The sequence below is a fragment of the Idiotropiscis lumnitzeri genome, chromosome 16 (assembly GCF_059441095.1).
Source record: "Idiotropiscis lumnitzeri isolate Australia: NSW breed Sydney's pygmy pipehorse chromosome 16, RoL_Ilum_1.0, whole genome shotgun sequence".
NCBI lineage: Eukaryota > Metazoa > Chordata > Actinopteri > Syngnathiformes > Syngnathidae > Idiotropiscis > Idiotropiscis lumnitzeri.
In genome coordinates this window covers 4,010,423-4,022,219 of record NC_142406.1, presented here as the reverse complement: position 1 = coordinate 4,022,219, position 11,797 = coordinate 4,010,423, and the positions used below count along the sequence as shown (strand labels likewise).

Genomic DNA, 11,797 nt, shown 5'->3' with positions numbered 1-11,797 from the left:
GGACTATTTATAATTCAGATGCGTTTTCACCAAGCGCTTGTCACTCACTTTCGTCGTCTGCAGGCTCACTCGCAGTCCCAACACCTTTTCACCGGACCTTCTTTCCCTCTTTTTGCTATGGAACTGCGGATACAATTACATGACACCTTCCTTGCTTGGGACATTTTCACTTTCACCTGCAAGGTCAGAATTCTTTACGTTTACATTTTTTGAGGAATGTTTGATGCTAATTGTTTTTTCCGACCAATACAAGTATTCTCTCATTGAGCACTGAATAGCGATATATTTTGTAATTACGCTATACAGTATACAATTTTATTCAACTCAATGACTAAAAATTTTGAACAAAGATATTTCTCTCAAATGATGATTTGGCGATGTGTCAAACTGCCTATTTCATAAAGTATCAGTGGCTGGTATCACCCGCGTCCACGAGGACTCAATATCTTAAAATAAGGCGGATACCGATACCGGGTATCGATACTCGCCCATACTTTCTTTTTACTGTCAATTATAGACGATGTCCACTTTTAAAACTTGGCACAACAGTGTTCAAATGAAAGTAGTAAAAGGTCATCAGAAAAATTCAAATACACTTGAAAATTCAACTTTATTACATTAACATGGTACTTCCCACCACTGCGTCACATTTTCACCTTCAGCAAAACAATATTGTGCCATTTGCTCCATGTAACTTGAGTACTGAGAGTAGAATTTACTCCCCCCCCCCCCTTTATTTGAACGGATTTGACTTGACCTCCTCGGCCAAAGTCGTCATTCCTTGTCAATATCCACACTTCTGATTCAAACCATAAACGATGGTGAGTGACTGACGAGGAGACTTATAAGATCTGACAATGAAGCCAAAAGAGAGCTTATCGCGTTCTATAATAACCGTGTTGTGTTCAAGTGTCAAACACCTGCACCGTGAATAAAAATGAGCGTCAATAAGAACGGTTTGCTTCTCGGTTGGAGGTCAACGAGAGCGACTCCATCACTGACTTGACAAATATTTTGGACACCCTCGACTTCTGTTGAAGAGGAGAAAAATCATAGACACTTTTTCTTGTTTCACTGATATTAGATCGGGAAGAGGTTTTCATCCTGCCTGAGGCATTAATAAGATTAAACAGACTGGACACTACCGGTGTCATCAAACATATTTTGATTTAACAATAAATTAAAAGTTAAGCATTTCCAAAGAAGTAAAATGAGACTCAAAGTTACTTGGCAGTGAAGATCGAGTGGCGCCTGTATGATGATCAGGGGTGACCTGTCTCAATAGCCACGGGCATTATGTGGACTAAGTTGGTAAAAATAGTCCACACATCCCTTCGGCAAACTTCACTGCAAAACAAACAGCTTCACTTTTAGGTGGACATTAATCATAGTGGCAAGACACATTTAGAACATGTAAACAGAAGTAGCCATTTGTTACGTTGGTGCCTACATCCTACTATGTATTGTGTGTTTTAATGTATACTAGATGGATAATAATTACTCTCGGGATGATTTAGAAGTTTCACTGATTATTGCATCACTTGTTGGTGGGAGCGTATTGTTTCAAAGAAGAGAATGCCCTTTGACCTTTGGTTTGGAACAAGCATAAAGCCCTCACAAGTTAATCAAATTTTAAAATCAAGAATAAAACTAATTGAAAGCCAATGTAATGATGCTAAAAAATTGGTTATGTGATGTCATGTGTTTGTTACACTAATGTAATCTGGAGAAAATAAAATCATGGATTGGAAGAGTGTAAATAATAAAATTAAAAATAAATAAAGGTGTATGTAGTTAAGATTTTTTTAAATAGAATTGAAATACGTTATATATTATAAATAATCAAATAGACTATTTTAGCCACTTGAATAGCTGATTAATTTATAATTAAGTAAAAATGACAATTAAAAATAGAATGCATCTTTAGTTTTAGTTTTATTATTCAAATATTCTACAGTGACGTCGCCATTTGGGCTTTGGTCACCCGCGTTGTTTCGTCACTGAAATCTCGCGAGATTTCGATCGATAGCGTGAACCAGCTAATTCGTCGACGGATAGCTGTTGAGAACGCTGAATCCTCGAGGCCATACACGACCTATAATCGGATTGGAAAAACATGCTTTTACTTCATTTATATCTAACTTAAATTTGCTCGACAGTACCATCATCTATACAGGACGTGGGGGAGTCGCTTCATTTGCGTGCTTCGTCGCGTAGCGGGGCGCTCGTGCTAGCGTCGAGCTAGTTAGCTTCTTGGCTAAAAAATCCGTTTCGGAAAAATACAGGAAGCAAAGCTCGGACGCAGCGCGGCCTAAAAGGTTGCTCTCTACGCACAGACGCCATCGATTAATCTCAAAGCAAGGTAATTGCACGGTTTGCATCGATCAGTTTTGTTTCTAATGTAGAAATATGCAATAGCTAACTCAGATAAAAAAACATTTTCAACATTTCTTTTGCTCGACGCTCGTCTTTAATGGAAGCACGTCGCGTTGCAGTCGGGAGCTGTTTTGCTGATTGAATTAAAAAAAATCCAATTGATGTCACCATGAATGTAGAAATGTGTATTTATTATTTAGTCACAATTTACACTGTCTTCCATAAACGCATAACATCGATCAAAGTGCACCTCTTTTCGTGCACGTGCAGCACGTGCTCCCATTATGACAACTATAGCAGCGCTCGATTTATTTCATACGTGTTAATCGCAATTTTTGTGTGATGCACTGAGATCAGATTCTCGTTATGAAAGGCCGCTTGATGTCTTCGTAAGCGTCAGTAATAAGTCCCTGGCGTGGCCCATGATGAGCTTGTTGGCTGGTAAACGGATATCAAGTAATTCAAGACGCTGCACTGCTGTTTAACACCCTCATGGGGGGTGGAATTGTTTTTAGATAAGATAATTCACTTCCTCTTACAAAGCTGCAAGTTACAATTCGATGGTGAACATACAAGCTATCTGAGGGGTTATAGGAAGTGAAACCACTCTGGCAACCATATCGTGCAAGAAAAAAACAAAGTCTGGTTTTGTGTGTGTAAATAATACATGCGCTTGTTGGCCTCTTCCCACTGCCCAAAATGGCCTCCCAACTATTTCATCCACTATGCAGTGATGCCTGCTAAAAGGCATCTTTGGGTATGTAAGCATTATGCAGGCTTTAAAAAAACATTTGGAGGTATGTCTGGATGGAAGTGTTGCAAGCGCCATGGCAACCAGTTTGAAACCCATAGCGACGGTTTGTTGTCTATGGACATTCCACCACATCAAGTGCAAAGGCCATTTTGTCACAGCTTCGTTAAAGAGCATCTGGAACTAAAAGCAAAATATGCATAAAATTCCTGTAGATGATTTTTAAAATCAAAGCTATTTCATTAAGAACCTGTGATTTTTTTTTTGAGCAATGCACATGTAACCAACAAACAGCATAATTGAGATTTTTTTTTTAATCTAATTGGAAAAAATAACCTATTAATGTTGCATCTTGGTAAATGGTAATCGCTATGTTCTCATTGCGCTTCACTAATATTTGTACATTGAATGTAATGAGATGTTTATAATTGATGTATACACAAATGTACGTATACATTTTTAAAAAAATTGATTCATGTGAATTATTTGCAGTAATCAATGACTCAAGAATTATTATTCGTCGCTGAAAATACACAAACTGAATATGATTAAATTACTGAGTTAGTCCGTAACCTCAGAAAAGTTTGATCGTTGTTTTTGCAAAATAAGAACTAGATGCAGAATGCAAATGTATTATTTTGATTGCACATGTCACTCCCATGGAAGAATATTGTTGGGAGTTAACACAAGTTCTCGACACAACAAATATCAAAATTAGTTGCCTGAAGAGCAGCCTACCAGCACTTTTACTACTTGTGTGCCGCACATATTGTGTGCACAGAAGCGCCACTCGGTCTCATTATGCTGCAGGCTAATGTCCATATGTTTGCGTGTGTTGTTCCAGCTGATGCAGAGCACTTCTCCGTCCAACTTGTTGGCCTCTTTGTGTCATCACCACGCGGGTTATGATTTAAGATTTTCCTGACAGTTGAAGGCCAAGTGTGCCTTGTGATTCAAATTAAAAGTGAAGTTCTTTTTTTAAATGACAGGTGATTGACTGTCTCACTGTGCCATCTCTTCAGCAGCCACTCTCCACGAGTGTAGCTGATTAAGCCTGAGATGTCACTTTTGTCGCTCAACATTTTAATCCTGTTTTCTGTTCTTTTTCCAGGCTATTTAATCTGAAATCAGGTTTGAAATGGCTCCGTACTCTCCCTCCCGTTCCAACTCCAGATCAAAGTCCAGGTCAAGGTCTTTATCTAGATCTCAATCTAGAAGCCGCTCTCGCTCAAGATCCAGAAAACGTCGCTACAGGTGAGTGCCGTCCCATTCATTCAGTCACACCTGAATGGAGCTCCAATTAATTTGGATTTATTTCTTGGGTTGAAATCTGCTCTTTTTGTCTTGGTGCTGCTCATATTATTTTGTTAAAGTTTTCCCTTAATGGAGTTAATGGCTGTTTCTATAAATTGTCTGCATTTACGTCAAATAATAATTAGCAACCTTAAACCCAAAATAAGATTTGCTGCCGCCCCATTTATGTGATTTTTGCGGGTGAAAATGACAACCCGCTTATTACGACACTTTAGCCGCCGTCAACCAAATTGAGGTTTGCTGCAGATTTGCCACACTATTCAAAGTTGCACAAAGGGTAACATAGTCATTTGCATGAGACTCACGCTAGATCTCGTCCAACTCGCTTGTGAGAATAAAATCCCCAAGTCCTCAAATAATTCTAGTACCTTGGTTTAAAAAAAAAAAAAAAAAAATGTATGATGGCGTGGCTGACCATTGCTGCTTTAATTAATTAATTAAATTATTAAAAAACTGCTGATTGTTTATTTTTTAAGTGATGTTATTTTCGTGTCTATATTGATCATTTTTTTTCTTGAGCCAGGCGAAAATATATTTTTTATTTTATTTAATTTTTGATCTGCTGCAATGTAGCAATACTGTTCACTTGTGATTCAGAATTTGAATAAAAGTGGCTGGTTAGCTACTCTTGAATTCAGGCAAAAATTCATTTTCTAACTCTGTTTTATTACTATGTTATACACCTAAAAGGGTTTGTTGCCCTGTGAGATATGCATTGCTCAAATCGTCCTCTTTATGACAACTTGGTTCGTTATACAGTAATATTGATTTAACAAATCTTCCCCTCTCTTCTCTTGCTCTAATTCAGCTCAAGGTCCCGTTCCCGCTCTCGTTCCCGCACTCCTATGTCCTACCGAAATTATCCCTCTCGGGACTACCAGAACAACAGGGGCTACAACCGCGGCTACAACCGCGGCTATCGAAGGCCCTTCCACTTCCGCGGGAGGAATCGAGGCTATTACCCTCGCGGTCACTATCAGAACAGGGGAGGCGGCTATGGCTACAAGTCTAACTGGCAAGGTGGCGGCGGCGGAGGCTGGCACGACCGCAAACGCGACCAGGACAACCGCTCCCACAGCCCCCGGCGTGGCCGTTCCCGCTCCCACACGCCCAACAAGCGCTCGGCCAGCCGCTCGCAGTCGCGCCACTCGGACCGCTCGTCGTCCGAGCAATCTCAACGTTCGAGGGCCTCCAGCTCCTCCAGGTCGCGCTCTTCCACCCCGTGCCCTCGCAACAAGGGCAAACCCAGCTCCAAGATTACGAAGGAGAAGCAAGGGGAGGCTCAATCGGAGAAGCCGTCTGGAGAAGGCAACGTGATCGAGAAGGCCTCCGGGGGTAAATGGATCGAATACGACACGGGCCGAGTCGGCTCTGAGGCGGCTCAGAAGGAAGACGCTTCGGCTGCTGACAGCCCCCCCAAATCGGGACAAACGGCCTCCTTCGGCGGCTTCGGCTTCTTCTCCAAGGAGGATGCCAAATCTGGAGAAAAGACGGTGATCTCTGCTGCCTTCAAAAAGTATGTCCGTTTCATCTTTGCTCCCAGCTCAATGGGATTCCTGCTTTCTTTATTTTCACAGCAAATTGTGCAACATGTCATTTTTCTTTCAAATATTTTAGCCTTTTTCCAAAGATCATTGGATGAATCATCAGTTTAAAATGGAATAGGACTCCTGATTTTAAGTATGACAATTGTCCTTTGATGTGCACTGAGAGGAACTTTATTGAAATCCCACGTACTTAGAAAGAAGCGCATTACGTGAGTATAAATACTGTCTCATCGGGGAAGGCCTTTTGTCCCCCCCCCAGCACATACGATGTCACTTTGCTACATTGCCTTCATCTGCTTGTTCACAAAATCCCACATGTTCACCTCTGTTGTGCTTTTTCGTGGCGCATCAACCCTTACAGGTGATTTTGCTTGGCATTTGGGCAGAATAAACCCACTTACACCGCACCATATGCATTTTATTCTGGTGGTGGGCATATATTGCCGCTTGGAAGTTCTCTTTTAATGTCCCTTTGTCTTCTGCTAGGTTCTTGGCTGAAAACAAAAGCAAAAAGCAGGCAGCCGAAAAGGAGGATGCTCACGATAGCGAGAAGAGCAGCGCAGAGCGAGAGCAAGAGAAGGGCATCAAGTCCGGAGACATCTTCAGCATCTCTGTACCTTTTAGCGACTCCAAGGACGACAAGACCATGCCGTTCTTCGACGAGGAAGAGGAGGAGTTCCTCAAGTCGCACGGCTTGAAAGACAGGGATGCCGACGAGGACGGTGCGGGCAAATCCAACCCTACGCCTCGCGATATATTCGGCAAATGGGGCGACGAGCCGACCTATTCCACCTCCTACCCGCTACCGAAGGAGAAAAGTCGCCGAGATGAGGACGCGGAGACCTTGGATAAAATGGTGGAGGAGATGTATCAGAGCCGCAAGCACAGCAAGAAGGAGGAGAAGGCCAAGAAAAAGGAGAAGAAAGAGAAGGAGAAAGAGAAGAGCAAGCGAAGCCCGTCGCCTGCGGTGACTTCCAAAAGCAAGGACAGGCCGCTCTTCCCCGGGGCCTTCCCTCATGAGGATCCTGCCGTCCGTCTGGCGTCATCCAGAGAGGACTTTGAAATGAGAGTGGCGTCTTTGGAAGATATGCCGAGGTATGCCCATCGCACCCGCTGGACTTGTAGTAGCTCAAAGTGATGCTACAATGTATAGTAGTCAATGTGCAGCATTATACCAACAAAACGGCCTTCATTGTCCTTTCTCATTGCTCTCTCAGCTCCTCCATGTCAAAGAATCGCCTCATGGCCAGAGATCTGGTGAACCCCTCAAAGAAAGATTCTGAGTTCCGTTCCATCTTCCAGAATATTCAGTCCGCTCAGCTTCGCAGCAGCCCCTCTGAGCTGTTTGCGCAACACATAGTGTCCATTGTGCATTACATCAAAGGTACGGTGCCGCTCACACGACGTTTGTCGCGGGACTCTACCGCTGGTCATGACTGAGCGAGTCATTTAATGCGTCAGTCGTGACCAGTTGCGCTAATGTGTGTTAATGGCTTCTTGCGCTCTCCACGTCTTTCTTTCACTCTGAATTTCGCTTGCAGCTCAGCACTTCCCCTCCGCAGACATGTCTTTAAGTGAGCGCTTCGCCATGTACCAAAGAAAAGCTGCCGAGGTAGAAATGAAGCCAAGGAAGAGCCCAGAAATCCACAGGTTTGGAGGATGTTTTTAACCTTTACGCAATGACGCATTTTTTTTTTTTTTTTTTTTTTTTAAACGCCCTGCTCTCTTCTCTTTTAGGAGAATTGATGTCTCCCCCAGTGCCTTTAAGAGGCACTCTCACCTGTTTGAGGATGTGGACGAGGCGAGTTTCAAGGTGACCTGTCGTTTAGAAACTTGACCCGTTTCCCACTGCCGAATTTTGAGACGACCCAAAACGGCAGTGTTCAGCTTTGTGCTTTTCTTTCAAAGGATGCATTTTTCTAAATCAAAAGAGCCCAATTGTGTTTTGTAAGTGCCAAGCGAGCCTGCGGCCTATGAGATATGGTTATTGATTGGGTATGTACCAAGCCCAAGCAAAGGCTAAAAGGAAGGGAGTTATGATCCTGAGTCCAAGCCTCTCATGGGACGTTTATCAATGCCTTAACCTTGTAAGTATCTTTCCATGAAAAGAAACAAAATGAAGCTACAAAACTACTGTAACGTGCAATGATTCCGCTTAATACATAAATGCATGCTGCTGGTTTCCGCCTGTACTTCTTGTTATACTGAACTGTGACCTGTTAGCGATTGAAACTGAAATGCACAGCGGTTACCATTGTGAGTACACATGCAATGTGTGGTCTCGACCACTAGGGGGGGGTGTAACACCAAATAAATGGCAGTCAATTGGAAGTGCGTTTATCTGAAGAGTTGACAAATGTATTACCAGCAACCGGGGCTTGATTCATGTTTCATAACAAACTCTTGGCATCGGCAGTTGCTTCTTTACTGACCCCTGGATGCGTTTCGCCCCAGGATACAAGCAAAAAGTTCAAAGGGGACACGATGGACCTTCGCCTGGACATTGAAAGGCGTAAGAGGTTTGCCGGGAAGGACTGCAGGCCCGAGGCAGGCCCGAGCCCCGGAGGATCCCAAGAGAGGTCCTCTGAGAAATCTGGGAAGCACCACAAGAAGTCCAAGTGAGTGGCGAATTCTTCATGGCGTCTCAAAGTCGTCTAAAGCTTTTGCGTGTTCTCAGCTCACTTGTGAAACGGGCCACTCAAAAGTTTCCTTTGTGCTCGCAGGAAAGGAAAGAAGAAGCGGGACCGCTCGCCGTCCTCGTCTTCATCCTCATCCTCTCCATCCCCCTTCCCCTCGGCGCCGCCACCTTTCCGAGGCAAGGAGTACATGGGAGACGGGCCGGACCATTTTGAGGAGGGCTTCTCTCACACTCGCTACCCTCCGCGGGACTACGGCGGCCACGGGGACCGCGGCCACCCGCGGGATTTTGAGGGCCAGCACATGGAGGGCCAGAGAGGCAGAGGCCGCGGATTCGTAAGTGATGTGGCTCGTTTCTTCTGTGCGAGCACGCTTGTCGCTGAAGTACTGACATCTTTTTAATTTTCGGTTCTAGTGGAGTCTCAGTTGACTGCTCTTGTTCCTACTTGGTAATGCTAAGGGGCATTATGCGGATGATAATGCTGACTCTATCTTACATAGTCCTTGCACATCATGGTTTTTAACAAGGTAACGTAGTGCAAATCTGTGGACTCCCGTCTCATGTGGTCTTTGGTTGCTGTTTTTGTGCAGGGTTACTTTTCTCTGTAGTGAGTGAAAGTAGAACGACAACAATGTCCGAGTGCAATCCAACCTGCTTCTTCCCATTTCAGTTCCCCCGAATGAGAGGACGAGGATGGAACAGGGGCAATTACCCAGGCAACAACAACAACAACAGCAGCAATGGCAACCCTGCCAACATGAACCCTCAAGGGCGCCCCCCAGAGGAAGAATGGGATCCCGAGTACACGCCCAAGAGCAGGAAGTATTACTTGGTGAGTCACACTGACGTTCCATCTGGACCTGGAATGACTTCTTGGCGTTAGGGCTGGGCAATTACTCGACATTAATTCGATTTCGGCTTCACACGGTGTTCAACCATTATACGCCCAAGAAAAATGGTTAAATATGTCAGGGTGTTTGTGAGCTCTCAACATTGAGAAAGTGCCCTGAATGCAGCTTGTGTCTTGAGAAGCAAGCGTGTGACGTGTACGTGATTCTGTTTTAGGATGTTCGATGACTTGACTGTCAAACCAAACATGAGAAGGACACATTCTTCGTTTTCAAAACATTGCCAGTGCGAATGCTAAAGTCGATGTCCAATCCATTGACATGCTAATGGTAAAATTGAGCATTGACTTCCATTTGGACTGTTCCTTCAAAGAACCAATATTCACACTTTTGGAGCACATACAAACACGTAATACAGCACTACTCCAAAGCACCAATGTGTGAAAAACCGATTTCTATCACGAGAGCAATCCCAACTTTCTGCTTGTACTCTTCTTATCTCATTGTGTATACTCCTTGCATGCACGGCACCACCCTGCCCCTAAGAGGCCAACAACGCGCACACAGCAGGAGCAGCGGGTATTTATTTTTTATTTCTTCTTCTTTTTGTAGATATTAGTTTAGTAGATTCTTATTTTACTTTGTTCCGAATTAATTTTCTGGTTTTCATATGTTACATTTCGAAGTGAGTTGGGAATTTGAGGATACAACACACTTTCATATGATACGGCAAGAAATATAAGCTTAAAAAGTCCCATGAGTTGTGAAACTAAAACGCGAGCAATAAAATAAAAATAAATCTGAGAATGAGATAAAGGAGATGCTTATTGAGTTTGAATGTGTGCAAAGAATAAATGGAGCAAATGTGTGGCTGCAGCAGAGTGAGAATGCAACAGGCTTGAATTTCACTTAATGACTTCATTTTGGACTTTTGCAGGGATTGATTTTTTTTTTTTTTGAGTAATCGTGATTTCAATACCAGTCAAACTGAATTGTGCTTATTTTTTTTTCTAATCGCCCAGCCCTATTTGGTGTGTCTGATTTTTCTGTCAAGTGACCACATTTTTTTTCCTCCCCAGATTGAGCTGATAAAGTAAAATGTTGTCCCGTTCTAGCACGACGACCGCGATGGCGAGAAAACCTGGGTGGATAACCGCGGGCGGGGCCGAGGGTCCTTCATGCCCCGCCGGGGGCGCTTCGTGTACCGCAAAGGAGGCAGCAGCCCCAAGTGGGCCCACGACATGTTCCAGAACGCCGAGCAGCCCGAGATGGGAGACGACAACATCGAGGCGGAGCATAAAGACGGCAAGAATGCTGACGAAGGCCTGAAATCCTAAACAGCCGTCACTGTGTCCATGTTGGTGCGCTTGTACATTTTTTTTCTCCTCCTCCCTCCTCCCGTGTCTCTCCTCTCTCCTCATTTAAATCTCATTATAGCTCAAGTGAAGAAGTCTAAGGTTTTTATGTCCTGTGTTTGATGAATGCATGGTTGATTGCTGAATACTGAGGCGTCATTCATTGTTCTATAAACATGAGAAAAAAAAGATAAAAATATTTGTGCCTTAGGTGACAAAAAAAAAATTAAAAAAAAAATACAGTTCCATGTACCGTAAGTGTTTTTGCGGTTTGAAGCATAGAGGGGGACTCGTATCCATTTTCTTTCTTTCTTTTTTTTTTTTTTTGGCTCGGATGACGTCTTGACGTTAAAACTGCATGAACAGTTGATGCTTTTCCCCACGGGACCAAATCAATAGTTAATCCTTGTCACAATTTTTTTTAAACCCCCTCAATTTTTTTTTTTTTTAGCACCACTTCATCTGTGATTAGCAACGACATGAAAATTAAAAAAAAAAACTGAAAATATTACTGCTTTGCTTCAGACATATAAATATGTATACTTGCCATGTAGGTTTACAAGTCTCCGGTCATTTTAGCAAAGTGGAAACCTTTTTATGTTTGTAGTTTTAATTAACTGGCAAAGTGGCATAATTATGTACACTGTTAACAAACTAAATTGGAATACTGAACTTTTTTTTTTTTTTGGCGGGGATGGAGATAATTTTAAGTGTCAGTTTCAACTCGCAAAAGCAAAGGTTATAAAGAAGGAGGCAAGATGTGCTTTGAAGCTGACTCCATTATTGCATGTACGCAAAACGCAACTGTGGGACTGCGACTCGTTTGGATTTCTGAATAATACCACGCCGACAACTTTTATATTGTTGAAAAGCTGTCCTGTTTGTCTTTTAATTTGCAATAAATATTTTCTTTTGATTTAGGAAATGAGTTGTAAGAGTTATGTTTTGGGACAAGATTAGAAAATGGA

At 42.9% G+C, this 11,797-nt stretch overlaps 1 protein-coding gene across 3 annotated transcripts; it reads left to right on the top strand.

The window, feature by feature from the left end:
- Window positions 1–37: 37 nt before the first annotated feature.
- LOC148320924 (uncharacterized) lies at window positions 38–11,754 on the top strand. 3 transcript variants are annotated; one of them, XM_088318719.1, is made up of 12 exons: window positions 38–183; window positions 4,239–4,381; window positions 5,250–5,957; window positions 6,475–7,083; window positions 7,206–7,372; window positions 7,530–7,638; window positions 7,726–7,801; window positions 8,443–8,606; window positions 8,712–8,961; window positions 9,297–9,458; window positions 10,021–10,053; window positions 10,590–11,754. In XM_088318719.1, the coding sequence occupies exons 2-12, from the start codon at window positions 4,266–4,268 to the stop codon at window positions 10,809–10,811; spliced, it is 2,616 nt and encodes an 871-aa protein (XP_088174845.1). In that variant the 5' UTR covers window positions 38–183; window positions 4,239–4,265; the 3' UTR covers window positions 10,812–11,754. The 3 variants fall into 3 exon arrangements, with proteins under 3 accessions (XP_088174845.1, XP_088174843.1, XP_088174846.1); XM_088318717.1 differs by lacking the exon at window positions 38–183 and adding an exon at window positions 2,016–2,362; XM_088318720.1 differs by lacking the exons at window positions 38–183; window positions 10,021–10,053 and adding an exon at window positions 2,016–2,362.
- The last annotated feature ends 43 nt before the right edge of the window (window positions 11,755–11,797 follow it).

Excerpts from the sequence above, each read along its gene's own strand:
- LOC148320924 (XM_088318719.1), top strand. The coding sequence starts at position 4,266 with ATGGCTCCGTACTCTCCCTCCCGTTCCAACTCCAGATCAAAGTCCAGG. Across the intron at positions 7,639-7,725 it reads AAGAGCCCAGAAATCCACAG|GAGAATTGATGTCTCCCCCA; the intron begins GTTTGGAGGATG and ends CTTCTCTTTTAG. Across the intron at positions 9,459-10,020 it reads AGAGCAGGAAGTATTACTTG|AGGCCAACAACGCGCACACA; the intron begins GTGAGTCACACT and ends CCTGCCCCTAAG.